Here is a 25,577-nt window from a genome sequence, read left to right as displayed (position 1 = left end):
TGACAAAATCTCTCCAAATATGGAAAGAGATACCACTAAAATTAAAGAGATTAAGTCACAAAAGGCTTGGATATTTATATAGAGGATACAAATACATATGAAGAGAGAGTAGTGAAACATGACTTTTGTTCTGATTTTAAAGCCCCTAGCCCTTTTCACTTTCAACCAGGCTTTTCTGATTTTATTGAATAAATGTCTCTTCATGGAAAGAATATAGCCTACATTAAAATTTGTTCTGGAGGCTTTCTTCCAGTCCTATGAGCAAGGATAGAGAACAAAGGCAGGGGTTAGAAAATGGAGACATCTGGCAAAGAACAGTGGTGGGAGGTGGGAGTGTTACAGATCAGGTACAGTGACGGGAGGAGAGAAAGAGAAATGGTCTCAGCAGAAAGATCCCAAGAGCCTCCACTTAGCACGATTAGCTGCTGTTCCATCATAAGACATGAGGCCTGTCCACAATCCATGCTACTACCCACCGCACCTTAAAGAGACGACAGGCAAAACCCTCCAAAGGACCAAATCCTGAAGCAAAATAAGCTATGTGCTTAGATCAATGTCCAAATTGTGGAACTTTTTAAAGGCAATTCTAGGACTCCAGGAAGACTGTTTCAATGTAATGCCTCTAGTAAAGCAAGTTCTACGTTTTAACAAATTATTAGGAATAGGTTGACTTTTATGTTCAGAAAATTCAAATATCAGAGGAAGAATAGGCTCTGACAGGCTAAGAAAATGTGGGGCAATTTCTATTCCTGCCCCACTGCACAGTTCATTCACCCCCCACCCAGCAAGGGATTCTAAGGAAATACTACAGGGCCTGAAAACAGAAGCCATTTCAAACCTAAAGCCGGACCTTCCCGTTAGGGAACAACCTGAGCAATCGAGCAATCCTTTGATGGGTTTGGCTGACGGCTCGCAGTCACCGCAGCACCTGGGGAATTCTGTGGGTCTGGGAAGAGCTTGGCTGTGTGCGCTGGTGCTTGTGCATGTGTGGCACTGCCGGAGGCTTGCATGTTTGGGGCATGTTCTCAGTCACCAAGGGGCGAGAGCAGTAACATACAGGAACTTTTTCAAACCTCTACATGTGTCTAGGTGTGTCTTTTCTGTTGTTGGCATCTTTAGAAAAACTGTGATAGAACTTATATATATATATATATATATATATATATATATATATATATATACATAGCACAAAATGTACCACACTGACCATGTAAAGTGCACGTCAGTGGTATTAAGTACACTCACACTGTTGGGCAACCATAAGCACTCCCCATGTCTAGAGTGTGCGCCATTTTGCAAAACTGAAAGTCAATATCCTAATTCCTCCCCACCCACCTCTGACAACCATTGCTCTACTTTGTCTCTGTGGAACTGATTCCTTTAAATACTCTCTCTGTGTTGCTGTGTACAGTATTTGGTCTTTTGTGAATGGCTTAATGTTTGTTAGCAAAACGTGTTGCAGTGCAGCCATGTAATGCAGCAGCACGTGGCAGAAGTTTCTTTCTGTTTCCAGCTGAACAGTATTGCTTGGTGTGCATGTACCATGTTCTATTATCCATTCATCTGTCATTGGATATTTGTGTCACTCCTACCTTTTGGCTACTATAAATAAATGCTACTGGGAACAGGAAAATGGGTATCCAAATATCTCTTCAAGTCTCTGCTTACAATTCTTTGGGAACATATACACGGAAGTTAAAAAGCTGATCTTATGATAATTCTATTTTTACATATTTGAGGAGTTTTCACACTACTTCCCATAAAAGTGGCACCATTTTACATTCCTATTAACAGAGCACACGGGTTCCAGTTTTTCCACATCCTCACAATACTTGCTATTTTATGGTTCCTTATTTTAAATAAAAGCTTAGTATGAGGCATGTGAATCGGTAACTCATTGTGGCTGAAGTGTGCATTTCTTTAATGATTAGTAAGAGGAAAATTTTTTCAGTGCTCATTGGTCATTTTGCATATCACCGTTTTCCCATTTATTTATTTGGTTTTATTAATTTTTTATTTTATTGAATCACCATGACATACAATTACAAAGCTGTTCATGATTGGGTTTCAGTCATAACAATGTTCCAACACCCATCCCTCCACCAGTGTAATTTCCCAGCACCAGTGTCCCCAGGGGAACTCCCACCCCTCCAAGCCACCCAACTATTATCACTCTGGGCAAGAACTGAGTGTTGAAAGTAGGTAAAGGGATATACATAATAACCTTTCAGCATCTATATTGCAAAGCATATCACCTTTTAAAAATGGCTGTTTGGCAGGCTGGTGGGAGGGGTGAATGAATGAAACCAACCATGAACAATTTTGTAACTGTGTATCTCATGGTGATTCAATTAGAAAAATAAAATAAAATGAAAATGGCTGTTCAAGTCCTTTACCCATTTCTTAAATCAGGTTGTGCATTTTTCTTATATGTTTATTAGAGTTTTTTCTAATTTAATTAGATTAATTTTATATATTAATCCATTAATGGAAAGTGGTTTACAGATAAGGCTTTCCTATGACAATTTAAATTCTCTTTAAAAGGTGAAATAGGAGATCAAGAAACTGTTATAATTGCTTATTTCTAAGTACTAGACCAAATACCATATTATATCACCTGGTTATAGAGTTCGGGTTGCTTCTTAAATTACTAATGTTAGTCATGCTAGGGCCAAAACAGGCATATATCTTGAGCAAGGTAAAGGAAGGAACTTCCACTGATAAGTGGAATCCCTGGGGTCTGTGTTAAAGGAATTTTGCACATGGTAGAGTGAAGTGGTAGCTGTCAAATGAGAACCTGCAGAACCAAGGCAGTGAGCTTCAGAATGAGACTATGTGACTATAAGCCCTGCACTTCCACCGCACAGGGACACTCAGCAGCGTTTTCTATAAATTTTTCACTGGAGCCTAACATGGATTTGGAAGAGTTAAGGGAAAGGGCTATGGGCATTTCTGGAAGACATCAATACTAAAAGCAAGAAATCTTAGAATGATCTAAAAAAAGAAAAGCAGTAATACAAGATCCAGTTACAGACAGAAACAACAAAACACCTCCAGATTAAATGTGTGGGATGTGCAAACCTTCTTTAGGTAGAAAGATAAATTAGGAGTTGGGAGCAGAACGATAGTACGGCAGATAGGGCATTTGCCTTGCATGTGGCTGGCTGACCTGGGTTTGATCCCCAGCATCCCATATGCTCCCTTGAGCACTGCCAGGAGTAATTCCTGAGTGCAAAACCAGGAGTAACCCCTGAGTACCATTGTATATGACTCAAAAAGAAAAAAAAAAGAAAGAAATTACTAAGTAAAACACTTCAGGAGAGAGATAGGACACCCAACTAAACTGAAATATACACCTAAATTTAAATAGGAGCAATCAGCTAAAACTCAGTTCAAAACTAATAACAATTTCACCACCAAAAAACTTGAATGAGAAAGCTTTAGTCTGAAGATATTATTTTCCTTTAAAAGTGCTTACACAGGCCAGAAAGATAGCACAAAGCGAATACACTTGCCTTGCATGTAGCCAATGCCAGTACAAATTCTCTTGGAATTCTGGCACTACCAAGAGTGATCCCTGAGCACAGAGCCAGGAACACTGGACATTGCTGGGTGTGGCACAAAAACAAAATCAAAAGGAGCAAATAATAAAAACAGAAGTGTGTTCACAGGAGCTTCTCGAAAGTTACTTGAGGGGCTGGAGCAATAGTACAGCGGGTAGAGATTTGCTTTGCACGTGGCCTACCCAGCTTCAGTCCCCAACATTCCCTTATGTTCTTCCAAGACACAGCTGGGAGTGCAGAGCCAGGAGTGAGCCAGAGGTAAGCCGAAGCACCACAGGGTGTGGCCCAAAAAGCAAAATTAAAAAGAGAGAGAGAGGTATGGAGGAGGAAAAAGAGAGACAAGAACAGGACAATGTGAAGGTTAAGATGAGAGCAGCTTGTTAAACAAGAGAGAGGTTGTCAGACAACTAAAACTGTGTCAAAACAACTAAGAAGCTACCCGTCAAGAGAACAAATGGAGCAGTAGAGATAACTGCAAGGAAAAGAAATATCTACACTTAATGTGGGAATTCATAAAAACATAGACATTCAGTTAATCACCTAAAGACCAATATGGAAGGAACCAACTAGGAACCAACTCACTATTCTGAAAACTATTACTTAAACAGAATTAAAAATTTTAATTCTAACAAAATGCATCACTGGATAATCTAATTATAGATAAAGGGAAATGTCTCCTTATAAAAAATGTCTCCAAATAACTGGAGTCTAAGTGGGGATTTAAATACCAACCCTGACATTAAATATTGGTTCCTGCTAATACATAAAAGGAATAAAGTAGATATTATATGCCTATTGACTGAAGACAGAAATTCCCATAAAGCAGAACTGCCAAAAATATCTAATCTGAATTCTTCAAGCCCAACTTATAATAAATATAGAAGACAGAGGCACCTCTTGGCCTATACCATGAGGCTGAAGTAAAATCCTGAGAAACACTGAGAAAATCTGTATGACTATGTGATTCTTCAACTAATAAACTAACAAGACGAAATAAGATGGAAGACCATTGATAAAAAGTTTTTACAATTTTCTTCATATGTTTTATTAAATATTAATACCCTGTGAAGAAACTGACATTTGGATATACAGTCTTCTTAAATGTGTTCAGCAAAACGTAGCACTGTAGGACTATCCTGCCGTTGTTCATCTTTGCTCGAGTGGGCCCAGTAACATCTCCATTGTGAGACTTGTTACCGTGTTTGGCATATCGAATACATCACGGTTAGCTTGCCAGGCTTTGCCGTGTGGGTGAGATACTCTCGGTAGCTTGCTGGACTCTCTGAGAGGGTCAGAGGAATAGAACCTAGGCCAACCAGGTCAGCTGCGTGCAACGCGAAGGCCCTACCTGCTGTGTTATCTAGCCCAGCAAAAGGTATACAACTAATAATATTTTCATTATATAAACAAGTTTATTACGCACACATGCTTCAACTTTTAATTTCAGAACATTAAAAATACAACTAATAGACAAAAACTACTGGGGACTGGAGAGACATACAGCAGGTAGGGCACTTGCCTTACACATGCCTGAGCCAGTATCAGCCCTATACGGTTCTGCTGAACACTACCCTATATGCCTTTCATGGTTCCGCTGAACACCATCGGGAGTGATCCCCAAGTACAGAACCAGAAATAAACCCTGAACATAACCTATGTGTCCCCAAACTGTTTTTTTAAAAAAAGAAGACACCACTTTTGGGCCTGGAGGGCTGGCTCAAAGGGTTTGAGCACATACTTTGTGCTTGAGAACCCTGAGTTCAACACTAGTTCCCAGGTCTGATATGGACTTCAAAGAACAAAAACATCAAAATATACATTCACTTACAATTGTATTAAGTTAAGTCACGGTCACAGTCCTCCCGTTATTCATCGATTTGCTCGAGTGGGTCCAGTAATGTCTCCATCGTGAGATTTGTTACTGTGTTTGGCATATCGAATACATCACGGGGAGCTTGCCAGGCTTTGCCGTGTGGGTGAGATACTCTCGGTAGCTTGTGAGGCTCTCTGAGAGGGGCAGAAGAATCAAACCCGGCTCGGCCGGGCCAGGTGCACGCAAGGCAGACGCCCTACTGCTGTGCTATCGCTCCAGCCCCATTCAGTTAAATATAATATAAAAATAATATAAAGATAATCAAATTAATTTTGTACAAAAGACCCATTAAATTTCATATGATCACTGAAAAATTACCTTGGACAAATCCCTGAAGTTACTAGGTAAGGTGAGATCCAATTCCTCTGATTCATAATTAGTGATGACCCAGGGAAAGACTGGGTACTGATTTAAGTCATTGTAACTCCGTCCTGTAAAAGGAAAAAGAAAGTCAATTCCAAATAATAAAAGGAAACGATACACAGTTTTATTAAAATAACAGCTTAATAAGTAAAAATTTAGTAAAAGAGGAATTTAATAAATAAGACTTCACTAAACATTACAAGTGTCATTTCCGAAGATGAAATTTTGGTCTTAGTCCTACTGACCTATTTCACCCAATTCTTACAATATCCCTGATATGGAATCAGTGTCAACCCCATTTTACAGCTGAAAAAACTCAGGGCATTACTATCCCACCTACAGCAAATGACCTGCTTAGAAACCCAGCACTTCATATGCTCCCTGAGCACTGAGTCAGGAATAAGCGCTGAGCACAGCCAGTGTAGCCCAAAGCCTCCTTTTCTGCCTCCACCTACAAAAAGGGGGTGGGGGAAACCATGGCACTTTGTAAGCCCTTGACTCAATTCTTTAGGAACATCCACAGGCTCTGGATAACCCACTGGCAAAGACGCCGCCTTGCAAGCCCCGTCAGGGAGGCTGGAGGGCCGGGCACCACCACACAATCAAGCGTGCAGTTCTCGGGCACTGCAACAGCCTGTGTAAGCCCTGGAGCCCGAGGGTGTGACTGCCACAGCCAAGTGTGTAACCCCAATTGTGTAGGACACCTCTTGCATTGAGCAAAAGAACAAAAGAGAAAGGGGAAAGAAAGTGGGAGGATGCTGAAGGGAGATACTGAAAATATAATACAGGAACACCAGGAACAATGTGAGAGCACATTTCATAAATGCTACTCCATAATCATTTCTGAGCACTTAATCTGTATTAATTGATTCACCACATGCAAATTAGGTCCATTAAATGTTACATTACATTGGTTTCCTGACTTTTACATTTACTTAAAATCACTAGTTACATAATCTCTTCTAAAGTTAACAATAACTGTCAAACCTTCATTCTTTTGCCTCAATTGACTGTGGGATGATATTAATTGATAAAAATGAGATATTTCATAAAAAGGAAGAACAGACACTTGTTTCCGATAGGATGTTTTAGGAAGTGATTAACTCCGATCCTGTTTACTTATCTATAAAATGAAAATAATCTGCCTTTCACGTAATTGTAGAATAAAAATAAAGGAATACTTAGCATAAAGCCAGGCAATAGTAAAGCACTTCATACTTGGCAGTAGCTGTCTTAATGCAAATTGATCCTGGATCATAATCATAAAAAATCAGTTTTTTAACCATTCTTTTACTCATATTGTCTCATTCTATGCAAAGCAACTTGAAAAGTTGAGATAAAAAGAAGACCTGTTTTTTCACATAAGAGAAATCTGTGGTTCCGAAATACATTAGTCACCTCTATGTCCAATACAGCATTGGCCACACAGAAATTATTTATATAGAATTATCTGGAGTGACAGCACAGCGGGTAGGGTGTTTGCCTTGCACTGACCCGGGTTCGATTCCTCCGCCCCTCTCGGAGAGCCCAGCAAGCAACCGAGAGTATCTTGCCTGTGCGGCAAAACCTGGCAAGCTACCCATGACGTATTTGATAGGCTCAACACAGTAACAAGTCTTACAATGGAGACATTACTGGTGCTTGCTTGAGCAAATTGATAAACGGCAGGAGAACAGTGACAGTGATAGCATTATCTATAGAACCAGGTCCAAAAAAATTAGGTATCAAATTGTCTACTCTTTGATTCTTATTTAGAGATACATTTCACTTCACTTTTAGAGTTGCTAATTCAGAGTCTTTGGCTCATGTAAGGACTTTAAGGCCACAATCCCCCTGCATTAAAAAAGAAAAGTTATTAATTTACTAATTTCTCTCAAAACTTGATATCATATTTTGATTAAAAGTGACTCTTAAATTTCAATATTTAATATGTATATATACATATGCATAATAAAATTGATTTTACTGGGTTTTATTATATGCCTGGATTTTTTTTTATTAAAAATTTTTTTAATAGTGAGACATCATGAGGTACAGTTGCAGACTTACACATTTTTGTGCTTGGGTTTCAATTATACAATGATCAAATACCCACCCTCCACCGGTGCCCATTTCCCACCACCATGGATCTCAGTATACCTCCCACCCCCCATCCCCCCATCCCACCCTGCTTCTGTGGCAGGGCATTCCCTCTTGTTCTCTCTCTCCTTTTGGGTGTTGTGGTTTGCAAAAGAGGCAATGGGTGACAATCATGTTTAGTCTATAGTCTACTTTCAGCATGCTTCTCCCATCCTGGGAGGATCCTCCCAACACCCTTTATTTGGTGTTCCCCTCTCCATCTGAGCTCCTTTATCCCCTAGTTTGTGTGGTTGGTCTCCAAGTCATGGAGTAAAATTCCTGGTACTAATCTCGGCCATTCTTGGGTGTTAGTTTCCTATTTTGTTACTTTATGTTCCCCAGATGAATTACATGCCTGGATTTTAAGATAAAAAATTGAGATATTTTAGGGGTCAGTGCAACAGTACACAACCAGATGTGGCAGGCTCCAGTAACGTCTCACAACAAATTATGAGAATTATTGTTACTGTTTTTGGTATATCGAATATATTTGCGGGTGAGATACTCTCTGTAGCTTGCCAGGCTCTCTGAGAGGGGAAGAGGAATCGAACTCAGAATGCCCTACCCGCTGTGCTATCACTCCAGCCCAGAAACAAACAAAAAATACCATTCAACTATCTGAAAATAGGTTTTCAAAAGAACAGCCACAAAGAATTCTTTTGTACAATGAAATGTTAAGTACAAGCTCAGTACTTAACATATATGACTAGTTTAAATTCATGATATAGTAACTCAATTTACCAAGTGCACTTAATTAATAACTCTCAAAGCAAAATGGAAGCCTAGACTCTTAACTAGCTTGCACAACTTCTTTTTCTCTTCTTTGTTTGGTTTCTGGGCCACACCCAGCAGTGCTCAGGGCTTATTCTTGGCTCTGTACTCAGTGATCACTCCTGGCATACACTCATCCTGCATATACTGATCACTCTTTATAAAACAGAAAGAAGTCAACTCAATACTATATACAACATGAAATTAAGGGGCCAGAGAAATAGTACAGTGGGAGGGCACTTGCCCTGCCAGGTTTGATTCCCGGCACTTCATATGGTCCCTATATGTATAGGGGGACCACTTGGGCCACCCTGGTGACTTAAAAATTAATACTAACTAAATTTACTTTAGGTCAGCACAGAGAGTGACTGAATTATTTCAAGCTACAAACATCCAAATTCATGCTCCTATTTAAATAATTCATCTATCTTATACTGTAGCTTGATATATTTTTCACATGATTAATGTGTGGTCTTAAAAATAGTCTTTACTCAAAGTAAAATACAAAATTTCTGTGATTTGGTCAGTGCACTTACAGGAAATACTATAATGCAAAAAGAAAAACAACAGAAAGAAGGAGGGTGGACTGCAGGCCATGCCCAGCAGTCCAAAGGACTTTATTAATGTAAAAATCCTTAACAAAATTGTAGGTAAATCCAACAACATATCACAAAAATCATACACCCTGATCAAGTGGGATTCATCTCAGAGCTGCAAGGATGGTTCAATAAACACAAATCAACTTAATATACCACATTAATAGAAGATAAAGATCATATGATCACATGAACTGATACAGAGAAAGCCTTTGATAAGATTGAGCATCCATTCATTATAAAAGACTCAACAGAACAGAGGTGGAAGGAACCTTCCTCAAGATAATATTGCCCTTTCTAACAAACTTACAGCCAGGGTCAGTGTTAATCATGAAAGACTGAAAGAACTCCCTCTGAGATCAGATACAAGGCAAGTCTGTCCAGCATCTCCATTTCTATTCAACACAGTATTACATGATTCATTTTAAATTAAAATAGTAATATGGGGTGTTTCATTTGGGGGGTCCTTTGTTGGGTCACACACGGAGATGCTCATGGCTTACTCCTGACTCTACACTCAGGAACTACTCCTGGCATTACTCAGGGAACCATATGGGAAGTTGGGGGTCAAAGTTGGGTCAGCTACTTGCAAAGACAAATACCCTCTGTACTAAGGCTCTGCCCCAACAGTAATATGTTCGTAAGATTTCTCATGGTTTCTGCATTTTTGTGGTGCTTTATTTTTTTTTGAAGGGATGGGGTTTTGGGGCATATCTGGTTGTGCTCCTGGCTCTGAGCTTAAGGCTCGGGGCACTTTATGGGGTTCCAGGGATCAAATTAGGATTGGCCATGTATAAGGCAATTACGCTATCCAAGTATTAACACTCCAGCCCTCTGTATGATTTTTGTCACTGACACTGTCCTCCCATTGTTCATCAATTTGCTTGAGTAGGCCCAGTAACGTTTCCATTTTTTTTTGAGACTTGTTGTTACTGGGTTTGGCATATTAAATACGTCGTGGGTAGCTTGCCAGGCTTTGCTGCGAGGGCAAGATACTCTTGGTAGCTTGCCGGGCTCTCCGAGAGGGGTGGAGGAATTGAACCCAGCTTGGCTGGGCTGGCTATGCGCAAGGCAAATGCCCTACCGCTGTGCTATCGCTCCAGCCCATGTATAATTTTAATAATTTATTATAAGAAAGACGTCAGTACGTAAATTTAACTTACCTGCTATTGTATTGAGAAACATCAGGTACTCAAAATTTGAAATCTCTCTATGCTGCCATCGCTGAGTCATATTAGAAGCTTTGAAAAGTTGACGTGGACTAGCCAATGAGATGCGCCTGCAAGGAAAAGAACCTGCTTTAGAATCAGTTTAAACTTAAGTTAGTTATATCTTACTAATGAAATTAGAAATATGTGTGCTCATTCAGAACAATATCTATGTAATTCTTAGAAGCTGAGCTGATGCTAAAGAACACTAAAGGTGTTTTAACCTATACCTGCCCGTGCACAGGTCTGTTACATATTAAGATCCCACGTCATAATAATGACGTTTTAATATCTAGGTTCTCCAAGTCTGATTAATGATCACATGAATATTAATTCATGTTTTTATTAATTTAAAAGGCATTATAACTTAGAAATACATATAAAATTGTATTTGTATGTCTATTCATTTTAATATTGTTATCTTAATGAGAGTATATTACATATTTAAAAATGTTGAATCCTCTTTGTAACAAGGACAAGAAGATTCTAGATATCTATTCACGGGATGAGATAGAGAAAGGAAATATTTTTATACAGATTTTAAAAGGTCGTGTTTTTATGCTTTCATTATTGTTATCCTTTTGGTTCAGGGGCTGTAGTTGACCATTCTCAGGCTTACTTCTGCGTCTTGCTCCGGGATCACTCGTGGCAGTGCCCTAGGCACCAAACACCATGTCCTGATACTGAACCAGGGTCAGCTACAGCCAGGCAAGTGCCCCACCGTCTGTGCTCCCTCTGGCCCTGCAGCTCATTACTTTATCCTAACTCCTGGTCCCTGGTGACCAACTATCTGCTTTATTCTGTTTTGTTTCCCTTCAATAATTTTGAGCAGGGCTAGAGAGATAGGAGAGGGTTTGGGCACTTGCTTTGCACGTGGCGAACTCTGGCTCAATCCCCAGATCCCCTGCACCATATGTGGTTTCCTGACCACTTCCCAGAAGTAACTCCAGAGCTTACAGTTAGCAGAAGATCCTAAGATCTATCAGCCAGGACTCAAACCTCCCCCCACTAAATTGCACGTAGGCAGAATATTTCATGAGTATGATGCATGTAATTCATAGTACCTAACTTCTTTCAATTAGAATAATGCCGTCAAGATGTATTCATTTGGTTGTTTTATAAGTTGTCGATTCCATGTTATTTTGGAGCAGCATTTCATTGCATGGTTTCACTGCAATGTGTTTATCCATTTACAGCTGGCGGAAATTATAAATGCTTCTAGTTTGGAATGATTATGATTAACACTGCTGTTAGTATTTGTTTGCATGTCTATTTCTTCTGGCAAGCATGCCAAGTGAAATTAAGAGTATATCTTAAGAAAACCAACTTGTAAGTCTACAACTATACCTTATGGTGTCTCACTAATAAAAATTAAAAAAAAAAAGAATACCAGCAATTTTTTTTTCCAAAGGAATTATACTAACTTGAAGGGTTTGCTATCACTGGACACTATTCCCTTGCTTTGTTTCTTTATATATCCCACAAGGTGATTTCACTTTTCCTTATAACTGCCCTAGACAATGTTTTAAAATTTTCAGTGAACAAATTTATAAACATCACTGTCACTGTCACTGCCCTCCCGTTGTTCATTGATTTGCTAGAGCGGGCCCAGTAATGTCTCCATAGTGAGACTCGTTGTTACTATGTTTGGCATATCGAATACGTCACGGGTAGCTTGCCAGGCTCTGCCGTGTGGATGAGATACTCTCAGTAGCTTGCCGGGTCCTCCGAGAGGGGCAGAGGAATTGAACCTGGGTCGGTTGGGTCAGCCGCACGCAAGGCAAACACCCTACCACTGTATAGAAATTTATTTTAATACTATTTATAAAGTACATTTATTATTTCTCTATTGGCAGTGCCAAGGATGGAACCTAGGTGTCAAGCATGCAAAATTCACTTTTCTTCTTTTTGGGTCACATTCAGCGATGCTCAGGGGTTATTTCTGGTTCTGCACTCAGGAATTACTCCTGGCGGTGCTGGGGGGACCATATGGAATGCCAGGGATCGCAAAATTTACTTTTGCCATTGACCATACTCCCAGTCTTTAATAGTAATTTTTTAATTTCAATTTTCAACTGTTCCTTGCTAGTACAGAGAAATAAAATTAGTATTTAAATATAGTGACTATGCCACAAAATAGCAACACTCATTTATTTTAATACATTTGGATATTTTGGAGGGATTGTTGATTACCTATAAATTTTCACATAAATGATTGTGTATTCTACAAATAGAGACAGTTTTATTTCTTCCTTTCCCACTAAGATGGTCTACATTTTCCTTTTGTGGGAACGCCTTTCCACATTTGGAATTCAGATAATGCTGCCATTATAAGCTGACACTGAAAATTTATCATTCTTTTATATTTTCCACAAGAGTCTGCACAGAAATGGTATTTTTTGCATTGAGCATTTGACCCTTTGCCAGTGAAGCAATAGCAGAGTTTAAAAAACTTCAAATACAAATTCATTTCCCCTATAGAGCTATTAAGGTTAATAATTTCTTCATTAGTGAGATTTGATAGTCTGTGTGTGTCTTTAATTGACTTTTATCTAAACTGGCTAACCAATTAGGATAAAGTTGCTCATAATATTTCATTTTTAATATTTGCAGAATCTGCAACAGCAGCCTCATCTTCATTCCTGATATTGGCTATTTGTGATATTTCATTATTTTTTCCAGTGGGGGTTGGGGGGTGGGGAGAAAACAACAACTCCCTAGCAGTGTTGGCGATTACCAGGGACTGAACCTGGGACCCATGCATGTCAGACGTGAGCTCCAATTTTGTGATTTACCTCCTGACCGCTACACACATTCTTAAGTCTTGCTCTGTTTATTTGCAGTAGGGGGGTGGGTGGGTGGTGGAGGCAGATTTAGGTCAAATCTGGCTGTATTTAGCGTTTATTCCCGGCTCTTTGCCCAGGGGTCAGTCCTATTACTGGAGGGACTGTACATGGTGCCACCACCTAAGAGGGGTGGCCTCATGCAAGACAAGCACTTTTAATCCGTACCATCTCTCTGGCACCTATTCTTATGTCTCTTTGCTTTTAATGTTTTGGGGGCGCTCAGGGCTTATTCCAGGCTCTTAACTCAGGGATGACTCCTGGTGATGCTCAGGGCACCAAATGGGATGATGGGGATTGAACCGGAATCAGATGATTGCAAGGCAAGCACCCAATGCACTGTACTATCACTCTGGTTCCTTCTATTACGTCTTGATTAGACATTCATTATGCTTATTAACGTTGAAAGTATTTCTGTTGTTTTGATTTTTGTTTACTATTTTTGTTTTTCTCTCATTAATATTCTGCCTTTATCTTTTATTTTCCAGATTTTTTTGATTTAGATTTCTTCTCCTTTTCTAATTTCTTCAGTCAAGTGTTGAGCTGGCTCAAAAAAAAAAAGCATATAACAATCATAACCTACTATGAAGCATTAAAAATACAAATTAGAAATAATAAGAAAAATAAATGCAGGTGATTTTTCATATTATTCTTATACGAAATAGTACCTGGTTTGAGGCAATCCAAAACTGGTTCCAATACCCACACGAGGTAGAGAGTTAACCACTTTCTTTACTGTAGCAGAGTCTGGGAAGTTGAACATCACAGCAACTATGAAAAAATAATAAAAAAAATAATTAGAACACAATATAAGTTTGTGATTTTCTTGCTGGAAAACTAATTTCTTGGCCATTAAATATTTATACTTAATTCACATATATATTAAGAAAAAATTTTTTAATTTTCCTTTTAAAAAGGGTACACTTGGTAGTACTTCAAGAATACTCCTGGCTTTGTGCTCAAGGATCCCTACTGGAGGGCTTGAAGGACCACTGAGGCTATCAGGGATAGAATCTGAGTCAGCTGCATTAAAAGTAACTGCCTTACCCACTGTACTACTATATTTACAGCTCCCAAACAATTATTAATGCATAAACTTTATCATAACATATATGAGTCCCTTTTGGTGTGTGTGTGGGGGGGTACTGGTAATATTCATTCCATTTACAAACACTTTTAACTGGCCAATTCCTTCTCTAAATATTAGTTCTAACAGGTGTTGTGGCATTTATATGATATGAATCAGGGATTGTCTAGCTATAACTCTGAATTTACAAAATTAAATTTTGGCAAATTAAATATATATTCATGAAATTCTGTAATAAATTGAAAAATTTAAGTTCATATTGTAAATGTGACACCAAAATAGTGTTTATATACCAACTAAATTATCAGTTATATTTATTTCCAATGATAAAGCTTAAAAATAATCTCTCTGCAATCTTTCTCTGTTAAATCTTTTCTTTTCAAATCTGTATAATCTAGAAATAAAGGAAAAATTTACTGTTCAAGAGTAAAACTTAATTGAGCCCTCTTGTGTTATTATTTTTGTTCATTGAGTTTAGTTGACTTCAATGTCACCTTCCTATCAAATTTGGTGTGTTCTTACTGGAATTTCAGTATTGAAAAATGAGGGCTTCAGGATCTCTGGTGTGGACCAATGAAATGAATTGAGACAGTGTTGATTGTGGGAGGTGGATTGTGGCTGCTGGGGCTTCTGGACGTAGCAATAAACTGTTTAATAAATTAGTTTAATAAACAGTTTAATAAATTAGACAAGACTTAACAACCCCATGATCAGATAGAACAATTTTCACATAAAAAAGATTTTTCCTTATACTTATTGATTTTAATATTGGAGCTAAGTTATCTAATCAATTTCAACTCTAGATGGACTCAACAGTTGTGGTTTTTATTTACATTAAAATTTAAAAAAATTATTTCTAATGATTTCTATTTTATTAATTCATTTGTGTATACTGAAAATGGTTGTCAATACAGTATATGAAACCATAAACATTAAATTTTGGTACACATTGTAGTTTTAAGAATACAAAAATAAAAACATAAAAGTTAATTTGAGATATTAATTTAGTTGCACTTAGAATTTTAGCTTTATTAATTTAACTATCAGGGCCATATAGAAGTTCTAAGAGATCATCTGGAAGGTGATCCTTCTTCTCTATCCTCGACAAAAATTACTTCAGGCCAATAGATTTTACCACTGATGTTAGATTTTAATACTAAAATCACCAGCATTTTACACATAAATTGGTGATCATTACTAAGTACTTCAAATACTCGGAAGTTTTATTACAAACCCAATATACCCTTTTAATGTGCTCATTATTATTCACTCTAACAACAAAAATAGAAGGAAAAAATGGTAAAAAAAAAAGATCACAATTATGGGAGATGATGAGAGCCATGTTGGAAAGGCAACAGAAAAAAAAAAATATAAGAGCAAAAATATATAAGAAATTTCAAAGAAGGAAAATAAAGGAGGTTGAGCAAGTAATAAGCAAGGTTGAAAACCCTTTGAGAGGGCCAGAATACAGGCTGAACTAAACTGTGAAACATTTGCTTGATTATTTGCCGGAAGAATAATGTTTACATTAGTAAAGAAAGCTATGTGTGGGGGAGGAGATGAAATAGAAAAAGGATAATCACTTTTCCCTAAAGAAATCTAGGTGTTCATAGCATATTTTTGTTATGCATAGAATTTTAAAAGAAAAACTTGTGGAATATAGAAAGAGAAAATGAAAAATCTTCAACTTGCAATGAAGTATATGCATGCCAATAGGATTGATATCCGTTTCCTCTATGCTTTTACTCATCCCACCAATGTTTTCCTTCAAGTTCACCTTGTCTCTCTTTCATGTCTTAATGAATTTCACCAAGTCCCACTCTAAGCTCACAATTGAATTTTAGTTCTCTCACAAATGATGTAATACAAAACAACCAAGACACTTCAGTACCATTTTCTAATGGTTCCTTTATAAATGACAATAGATCGGACAAGAGATTAAATAAATGCACAAGTCATTTGATTACCCTCTCCCCTCTCCAAATGCAGCCACCTTCCAGAACAAATACTGCATCAGAATGATGTTGAAGACATCAGAACTCTGATACTTATTAAACAGCTAGTTACTTCCAAAATGTATAAATCCTTGCATGAATTTGTGATATGGACAGAAAAAGTAAGATCACCACAAATAATACTAAGAATAATCAATCAATGGGGGAGGGGACGGGGAGAATATCAAGATGTATGTAGTTGGGGAGGAGAGGTCAGTAGGGCAGAAGGCAGGTTACAAATGCCATCTAAGGAAACAGAAAGAGTTCAAACAAGAAACAGAGGTCAGCTTTCAAACAATACACTTGTGCAACAATTACCTCTGTTTGCCATAAAGATCTCCAGGGCTGTATTTTGCAAAAGATAACGACGAGAAAAGATTGATCGAATCTCTGTGAACAGCCATTTTCCATGCAGCCCTTCTGTATATGCCAGGATCTGTGGGGGGAAAAAAATCCAAAGTAAGGACCAGTAACAGAATTCTGTTTCTTTGCACAATTAAAACAGAAAAGTTTCTCTTCTTTAAATTATTTAGTAGCAGACTAAGAAAATCAATTGCAATTTATGGAAAATAAGGCTAAACTAAAAAGCAAAGCAAATTATAGAGCATCTATTTATAAATACATCTGATAACCTTTTAAAGCAAAAATTTCAGGTGCTGCTTTTTAGAAAATACACACTGTCACTATTTATTGGCTGAGTCATATTATAGGAAAAAAAGTTTCAAATAAAGTCTTAAAAGACGACCTCAACAAAATTCCACATGCTTACAGATCCCATATATATATATTTCAAACCTACATGATTATACTACAGCTATTGGGCCTTTTTACATACTTATATACTTAAATTCATAACTTTTAGTAATCCGACTTCTAAGGTCACTGTTAACAGTCACTCATTCAGAAAGCACAAAACTGACTGCATAAGAGGTTAAGCATGTTCTGTCAGTTGGGATGAACACAAACCTGCAGATGAACTCAGCATAATCTCTCTAGGAACAGGAGGTTGTCAGAGGAACTTGTTACAATTCTTGTCAGCCCATGTGACAGAAGCAGTAGCTTAAAATATGTTACCAACTCAAAATAATCCTGTCTTTAGTCCTAAACCACTTTGTTGCTTTGTTATTCAATTTTCTTTTCAAAATTTATTTCAAAAGCTTAATTATGAAGGTACTAATGAAAACTCAGATCTGGAATTTCTCCACATGGTACTTCAAATAACATTAATAGAGAAAATGAAGTGCATTTGATAGCAAAGCCAGATGAAAACACAAGAAAAGCAAATTAAGCTCAACAATTAAAAGATACTCTTTTAAAAGTCCTTGTAATTAAAAATTACAAAACATTATGGTGATGTATCATAAGGAAATCTCCATATAAACATTGTTCTTCACTCATTTCTTTTTTTAAAGAAATTTAACTGTAAATAAATCTACATTCCTTAAGGAAAAATGCAATTTTCTCTGGAGAAAAAGGTTCAACCTTATATAATTCAATCAAGTTATTTATTTAGATTTTCAGACAAAATTGACTTTTACATGTGATACAAGTAAAAGAATGGGCACAGCTCTAAGACTCAGTGATTATTTTTTTTTTAAAGAACCAAATCAAAAATTCAAAGGGCCAAACAACTAATCACTTTCTCCACTGGAGAATGGTGATAGAAATATATATCCTTCTAACGTGTTCATCATAACCAACACCTACATGTAAGACCAAAGAAAGTGAGCAGTACAAGAAACACAACAGGAGTGCTCCTCTTCCAATGGCCCTTTTTTGATCTTCTTCCCAGTTTCCTCTCTCCCTGCTGTCATGCTAATGCAGTGACACACCCAAGCTGATGGGAGTCAAACACAATGCTTTGTCCAGGCTCAGGGATGGCGCCCTGTGCAGGGCCCCCAAGCAGGTGTGTGACTGCTATGGATTTCTGGGTCCAATTAAAGACTTGTAGGGGGGACTCCTCAGGAGAAAAGGCCTGACGGTCAGTTCGGGGACTGGTGATGCTTGGGGCCCCCAGTGCTCCAGCTCACACAAGGCCACATGGTATCAGGAACTGAACTGGGAGGCAGCCAGGCGTTCCAGCCCTCGATGCTGTCTCCTCTGCCTTCAGGAAGTTTTGTGGGAAAGAATGTGTGGTTTGGGCCATATCAGAGAGTCCCAGGGCTGGCTCCTGGCTCTGTGCTCAGGGTCACCTCTGTAGGGGCTAATATGTAGTATTGGAGGCAAGGCGAGTGCCTGCCCCCTGTTCTTTATATCCAACCCAAAACTTTAAAAAATAAAAACACAAAATCACAGAGATGCATGGGGCTGAGCACCACCAGAAGTGATCCCTGAGCACCACCGCGTGTAACCCACCAAAAACCAGAAGTTGCACACCATCTTTTCTCTTACAACTAGTAGGTTGCAGTTTCCAGACTGCAGTGGTTTCCTCCTTGGTCTCATTTACAAGTCTATGACGGAGTAGCTAAATTTTAAAACTAAAATTAGATTATATCACTCCTATATTTAATACCATACAGTGGCTTTGCATTACATGCCTAATAAACTCTTTATCAAATGTATTGTGGCCTCCAGCTGGGCTTCCGGTCATTCTCTCACAGGCCAGTAGGACATGTTTTCCCTGCTGTTTTCTATGTCCTTCCAAATCTTCATTAGAGGGCAGAGGGGTTCACTCACACATTTCTGCCTCAGTCAAGTCAAATAACAAAGCTCTAAGGTCTTCATTGCCATCTCATCCTACCACACACCCATCGAATTTCCTTCTCAAAAACTTACCACCATCTAAAATTGTTTCCTTATCTCCAAACACACTTCTAGCAACACATTCTAGAATCTAATTTTTCCAGTGTTCCCCAAAGGGGGCAATATGGTCCCACCATGGGCAGTGGAAGGCTTGATGGGGGAAACTGTAGCTTCGGGTGCAATTGGGGTCACTTGTTGCTTGTTCACTTAGCAAAGGACGATTTCCAGTGCGGGCAATAGTAATTTTTTTTTCTCAGAATGGGGTGGGAGGCCAAATAAGTTTGGGAACTTATATACTATAGCAAACCCTCTGCTTTCATTTTCTAGAAAAGTATCTGTCACAAAGTAGATATTTTGTTTTGTTTGGGTACCGTATGTGGCAGAGCTGGAGAATATTCCCAGCAAGATGCTCAGAAGTCACTCCTGGCCAGTGCTCAGAGAATGAGGTTGAGCTGGGGGTCAAACCTAGGTCAAAGCAAGTGTTTCTATCACTGGTGCTAACTCCCTGGCCTGACAGTGCTGAATGAGTAAAGGATTCAACAAATGTCAACCTAAATCTCACCTACGCTCCAATTAATTTTGTTTGGGCCATGTGCTTTAAAATTTTAGGCAGTTGAAAACACCTGAGAAAAATTGATACCTACAAATAAATATATTTACATTTTTGATTTCTCAGGAGAAAATATAGTGGCTGTCAAACTTGGATCTCCTGCTGATTCTTAAATAAAACCAGAGTGCAGCAAGTAAGGGACGTGCCTCACACACAACTAACTGGATCAACCGCTGGTACCCCATGAAGTCCCCAGAACCCTACTATGACTGATCTCTGAGCACAAAGCCAGGAGTGATGCCTGAACACTATTGGTTATGCCTCCCACAAAAAAAAAGGGGGGGTATCAAGGGAGTTGAAAAAAAAATTTACTAGTTACTGATAGCACAGCGGGTAGGGCGTTCGCCTTACAAGCGGCCAACATGGCCGACCCGAGTTCGATTCCTCCGCCCCTCTCGGAGAGCCCGGCAAGCTACCGAGAGTATTGGATATGCCAGACACAGTAACAACAAAGTCTCCAATGGAGACGTTACTGGGCCCGCTCGAGCAAATCGACGATCAACGGGAGGGCCTTTACCTTTACCTTTTACCTTTACAAAATTATTCATGATTGGGTTCCTACAACGTACAGTGTTCCATCACCAATCCCTTCACTAGTACTCACTTCCCTCCATCAATGCCCTCCCATTCCCCCATTTCTCTCCCACCTACAGTTTGCCTCCAAGACAAAAAAAAATGGCACTGTGGTCTGCAGTGCTATTATGGATAGGGTTTCATGCAGAACACTTGACCACCTTCCAGCGCCCCGTGAGCAGTCCCTTCCACCATTTTTGATTCTTCTAATATAAAGGACCAAAGCGAAAGGACAACAGTTAGGGTGCTTGCCTTGCACAGGGCCAAGCTATGTTCAGTCTCCAGCATCCCAGATGGTCCCCTGTTACTCTGCACTCAGAGCAATTCCTGTGTGCAGAGCCAGGAGTAACCCCTTGAGCACCACCAGGTGTTCCCCTGCCACAAAAAAAAAAAATGTGCAGGACAGAGATTTCAAACCCCACGCACTTGCTCAAGGGGTAATTACATATGTCAGACACTAGTGCACAGCCTCAGACTCTATCTTGATTCTATTTGGCACAGACTCTATTCCCTCATTTACCATTATTTGCCTAGCATTGACTGAAATTTGAATTTGCTGTTCTGAATCTATCAATCAGGAGAAAAACCAATGTAAGTGCTCAATACTTAGAATCTAATTTGTTCGACTATTTAAAAATAAAAATGACGCCTGAAAAGTTCAATATTTTAATACCACGTTCCTTGAAAAGTTAGAGCTTTGCAGTTTGTCTGATAACTAAATTTCCTAATCCACAATTCTAGTGATCCATATGCATCAAATTGGCATATTTTTAAAAGTAAGTTTAAATGTTTGTTAAACCAGAACTCAATTCATCAGAAATTTTAATCCACCACACATTTTTTATTAGGTGAAAGAGGAAAATAAGCAACAAAGTATATCTTAGGCTCTGTTATACCTACCAAGAATATTCAATATTCAACACATCAATCTGAAAAGTCTACCTTTTATATCTTTAGAGCTATAAAATAAAACCTGTTGCTTATAATGGTGACATCAATCATTGCAAAAGCTTGGTCAAGCAACTGAAGATGCAATTATATTCTAGGAAATTCCAATTATCAGCAGAATAAATGTACTAAAAACTATAATAAGATTTTAATGTACTGAATTAGTTTTCCAATTTAAAAAAACATTTAATTTATATTTCAGTTCTTTAAATAGTATGGGTGTTAAAAATCTACTTGAGATAAACCAAGTGGTTCTTTTAAAATATTTTATTATCAAATGTATATCAAACTCAAAACTAGAGATGACAAGCTCCATGCACCTTTATTAAATTTTAGAAAATCCTGATATTTTGATACATTACATACATTTGAAAAATTAATAAAGTACTGTGGAGATTCAATATGCCAAACACAGTAACAAGAAGTCTCACAATGGAGACATTACTGGGCCTGCTCGAGCAAATCGATGAACAACGGGAGGACAGACAGACAGACTGTGGAAATGTTACTGGGTCAGCTGTAGCAAATCGATGAACAACGGGAGGGCAGTGACAGTGACAGTAACTGTAGACACTACTAAATTATTCCTCCTAGTCCATTTTTTTCCCTATGTCAAAACCATTTACTATTTGGCTTTTTCAGGCCACACCCGGCAGTGCTCAGAGCTCTCCTCTTGGGGATCATCCTAGAGGCTTCTGGGAACACACGTGCTATCACAGATTAAAGCCGGGTCCGCCGCCTGCAAGGCAAACCTTAGCTACTGTATTATCTTTCCATCCCATATTTTGTTTTCTGATTGTCAATCTCAACCTCATGTAAGTTTTTATACTGTTAGTCTGTAGACATAATTTAAATAGCATCTAGTACTATTTTATGTACTTTCAAACCAATATAAATGGTATGACCCTGAATTATAAATAGCATGCTTTCAAAATTAAATGTACATAAGTCAAGCACGGTTTAAAAATAAGAGAAAGAAGTGGAGAGAAAATTATTTGAATCACCAACTGTATGAAAAAAATCAAAATCCTTTTTCTATTTTGGGGGGGTTGGGGCTACATTTGGTGGTACTCAGGGGACCATCTGGTGCCAGGGATTGAACCTGGATCTCAAAAGTGCAAAGCCTGTGCTACACCCCTTGGCGCTATCTCACCAGGCCCTCAAAACTAAAATCTTTTCTTTCCTCCCTCTTCCTCCCCTCCCCTCCCCTCCCTCCATCTATTTCCTAAACAAAACCTTTTATACTTCACTATTCCTCTCCTTTGTAAATTCTAAAACAAACAAACAAAATCTCCTACAGAATTACTTGCCAAAATTGATACACAAACATTTTTTAAAGTATTCATTAGGAGAAGATGTCAGTACCGAACAGCAGCTGAGGCTGAGCCAAGCACGAGGCTTATTTCTTACTGGAATAGGACATTCCTGGTCTGAGGCTTCACTTCAAAGTCTCTAGAGTTCAATTAAAACTGGATTAGGTAGAAACAGACCCTTCTTTGGGACTTTCTGTTCACTGAAACTCTACATATACTGACAGCACCCTAGACAGAGGTCTAGCCCTCCAATGAATCAGTTGCTATGGAAACCGTATCATTACCATTGCTGTGCAGTTATGACCCCAAGTCTAGAGGAGCTTGCAAGCTTAAGCCCACAAGCACACTCTCTTAGAATCCTTATCACTTTGCTTTAATATTCCTAGCAGTATTATTAGCATATTCAACTTTCATTTTTAAAATTTTTGTTCTAACACAACTGGCTTATTAAGTGTTCTGGTAAAGCAGTTACAAAGTAAAGAAAAAAGTACTTAATTTCAATTGCATGTCTCTATACACATATAGTCACATAATTATGTATGTACATATGTGCACAGAATAACTTTAAAGGTTCAACATATTACCTTCAAAATTTTCATCTAAAATTTGTGGCATCTAAAAAAATGATATAGTATTTTTATTCAAATACATACACCTCAATAGTATACTATGATATTTTTCTGAAAATGTATCACTGTTGCATTTTTGGCTTGAAAGTAAAAGCATTTTCTACATTGATCATTCTTTTCCAAAGCTTATGAATTTATTCAAAAAGTGAGTTTATTCAAATAAAAGTTATCATCCTCATGAAAAAAAGTTAAATTAAAAATTTGCTCTTATTGGCTAACTACAGGATATGTTTAGTTTTTAAATAGCAGGCATTTTTTGCAAGTGTATTTAAAATAGTTTGAAAATAAAGCCTTATCTGTTTCATTAAAGATAAAAAGGCTCTGTTCCTAAAACTACACTTAATTTAAAATGTTTTAAAATATATTTTGAAAGGAAAAATATTAAAAACTTTTCAGATGTCTTACCTTAAAAATAAGAGTTGAACAGAAATCTATATAAATAGACTTCAGCCAAATCAATAAAAGATGTCCTAAAATGCTGTTATTACAGTGAAAAGTGGTATTACACATCCTAGTTTCCAATATTCACAAATTTTGAGGAGAATTCACTTGTGCAGACAATTCCCTATTTCTGAAGAATGTAATAAAGGCAAAATTTGATAATATATACCAATAACAGCCCTTAAAATTTCACAACAAAACTATTTCCAACCATCTGGATAGATTTTAAATCAGAACAAAAATTTTGAAGCTATCACATAGAAACTAATTATGTCATCAATTAAGCAGTAATTCTCCTACCCAAGTTTCATGATAGTTAATTTTATTATTGGGTATTATGGGGACCACACCCAGAGACGCTTAGGATTATTCCTTGTGGTGCTTGGGGGACCATGTGGTGCTGGGTGGAACCCGGCGTCCTGTACACCAAGCAGGCACTGATCCTATTAAGCCAGTTCCCTAGACTGAAACCCAATTTTCCATTTGTCATAATGTTCACACCCTAATATGGCTCAGCAGTAACTATGTAAAGTATATTCAAAATTATAGTAGAGGCCCTCCCGTTGATCATCGATTTGCTCGAGCGGGCCCAGTAACGTCTCCATTGGAGACTTTGCTGTTACTGTGTCTGGCATATCGAATTTTCAAAATTATAACAGAAAAATATTATAACTCACCACAATTATATGTGTAGATAGACTTAATTTACAAATTGCAATTTTAGCAAACTGCCTCAAAGTAATTTTAATCAAGTATTTAATTTTTTTTTCGTACTTGGGCCACACCTAGCAATACTGAGGGTTACTTGTGGCTCTACACTCACAACCACTCCTGGCAGTGCCTGAGATGCAGGGGATTGAACGTGGGTTGGCTGTGTGCAAGGCAAGCACCCTACCCACCGTACTATTGTTTTGGCACCACAAATATTTAAAATTTGTACCACCTATTATTAACATAGATCTTATATTTTACTGAATATAATTTTCTCTAAGGCTTGATATGAACACATAGCATTTAATTAATCCTAATAAAATATGTACATTACCAACTATGTAACTTTTAGTTTCAATTTTTCAGAGATAAAGTCTTAAACTAAATTTGCATCATTTTGGCAGGAAAGGTTTTCCCCAAGCAGTGCTCGGGAAGTTAAGGGTGAGAACGGCGGTTCAGCTAACCAGGTGGCGGTGGTTCAATGCAAGGACCGCAGGATGCGATGCACTGTAGCTTGGAACACCTTGGTGGCACTGCTCTCTAACCTCAGTAAATGCTCTCTAACCACAGCACATGTTCCCCAACTGCAGTACAGTGGGGAGGTCCTTTATTGGGGATGGTGGGGAGTGCTGGTTGGGCCACACCCACAGTGCTCTAGGCCCTACTCCTGGCTCTGTGCTCATAGCTCACTCCTGGCAGTGCTCTGCAGAGCATCTTTGGAACAAGGAAATAGAACTGGGATCTGACTCTTGCATGGAAAGCCCATACACTGTCTTTCCAGGCTGAGGGGGCTTTTTTTCAAATTAAAAACAAAAACCAAAAAACCACATAGCTGACACTGATCGAAATTTTAACGAAGATAATTTCACTATTAAATATATACCCACAAACACATGGAATGCTGCCAAAGTTAAAAAGATTAGAATAATAATAATAAACATACAAAAGTTATGAATCTGAAAAATTCTTTTAAATCAATGTTATTTAATTTTTGAATCCATAAAGTAAATCTCTTCCTTCTGTTCACTAGTATAGTATTCTCCTTAGCATTTTCATGGTGACAAATTCAATTAAACATATTCATTACTCTAATGTTCTACTTGGCACTTTAGTCAGTATGAAAAATTAAAAATATATAAATAAAATGCTATGTGACCTCGGTATTGATTGGGCTAAAATGGTTTTAGCCTGGGT

The 25,577-nt window shown here is 38.1% G+C and overlaps 1 protein-coding gene across 2 annotated transcripts in view; it reads right to left on the bottom strand.

Moving 5' to 3' along the window:
* The window catches only part of LRBA (LPS responsive beige-like anchor protein), a 600,455-nt gene that overhangs the window by 176,802 nt on the left and 398,076 nt on the right, over positions 1–25,577 (bottom strand). For both annotated transcript variants that reach the window (XM_056119139.1, XM_056119141.1), the window contains exons 40-43: positions 16,735–16,852; positions 14,004–14,106; positions 10,448–10,563; positions 5,755–5,867 (exon numbers count right to left, since the gene is read on the bottom strand). In XM_056119139.1, coding sequence (XP_055975114.1) covers positions 5,755–5,867; positions 10,448–10,563; positions 14,004–14,106; positions 16,735–16,852 — 450 coding nt within the window. The remainder of the gene's footprint in view (positions 1–5,754; positions 5,868–10,447; positions 10,564–14,003; positions 14,107–16,734; positions 16,853–25,577) is intronic.

This window comes from Sorex fumeus, unplaced genomic scaffold (assembly GCF_029834395.1).
Source record: "Sorex fumeus unplaced genomic scaffold, SorFum_2.1 ptg000039l, whole genome shotgun sequence".
In the NCBI taxonomy this organism is placed as follows: Eukaryota; Metazoa; Chordata; class Mammalia; order Eulipotyphla; family Soricidae; genus Sorex; species Sorex fumeus.
The sequence above is the reverse complement of the archived record's forward strand: the minus strand, read 5'-3'. Positions and strand labels throughout refer to the sequence as shown.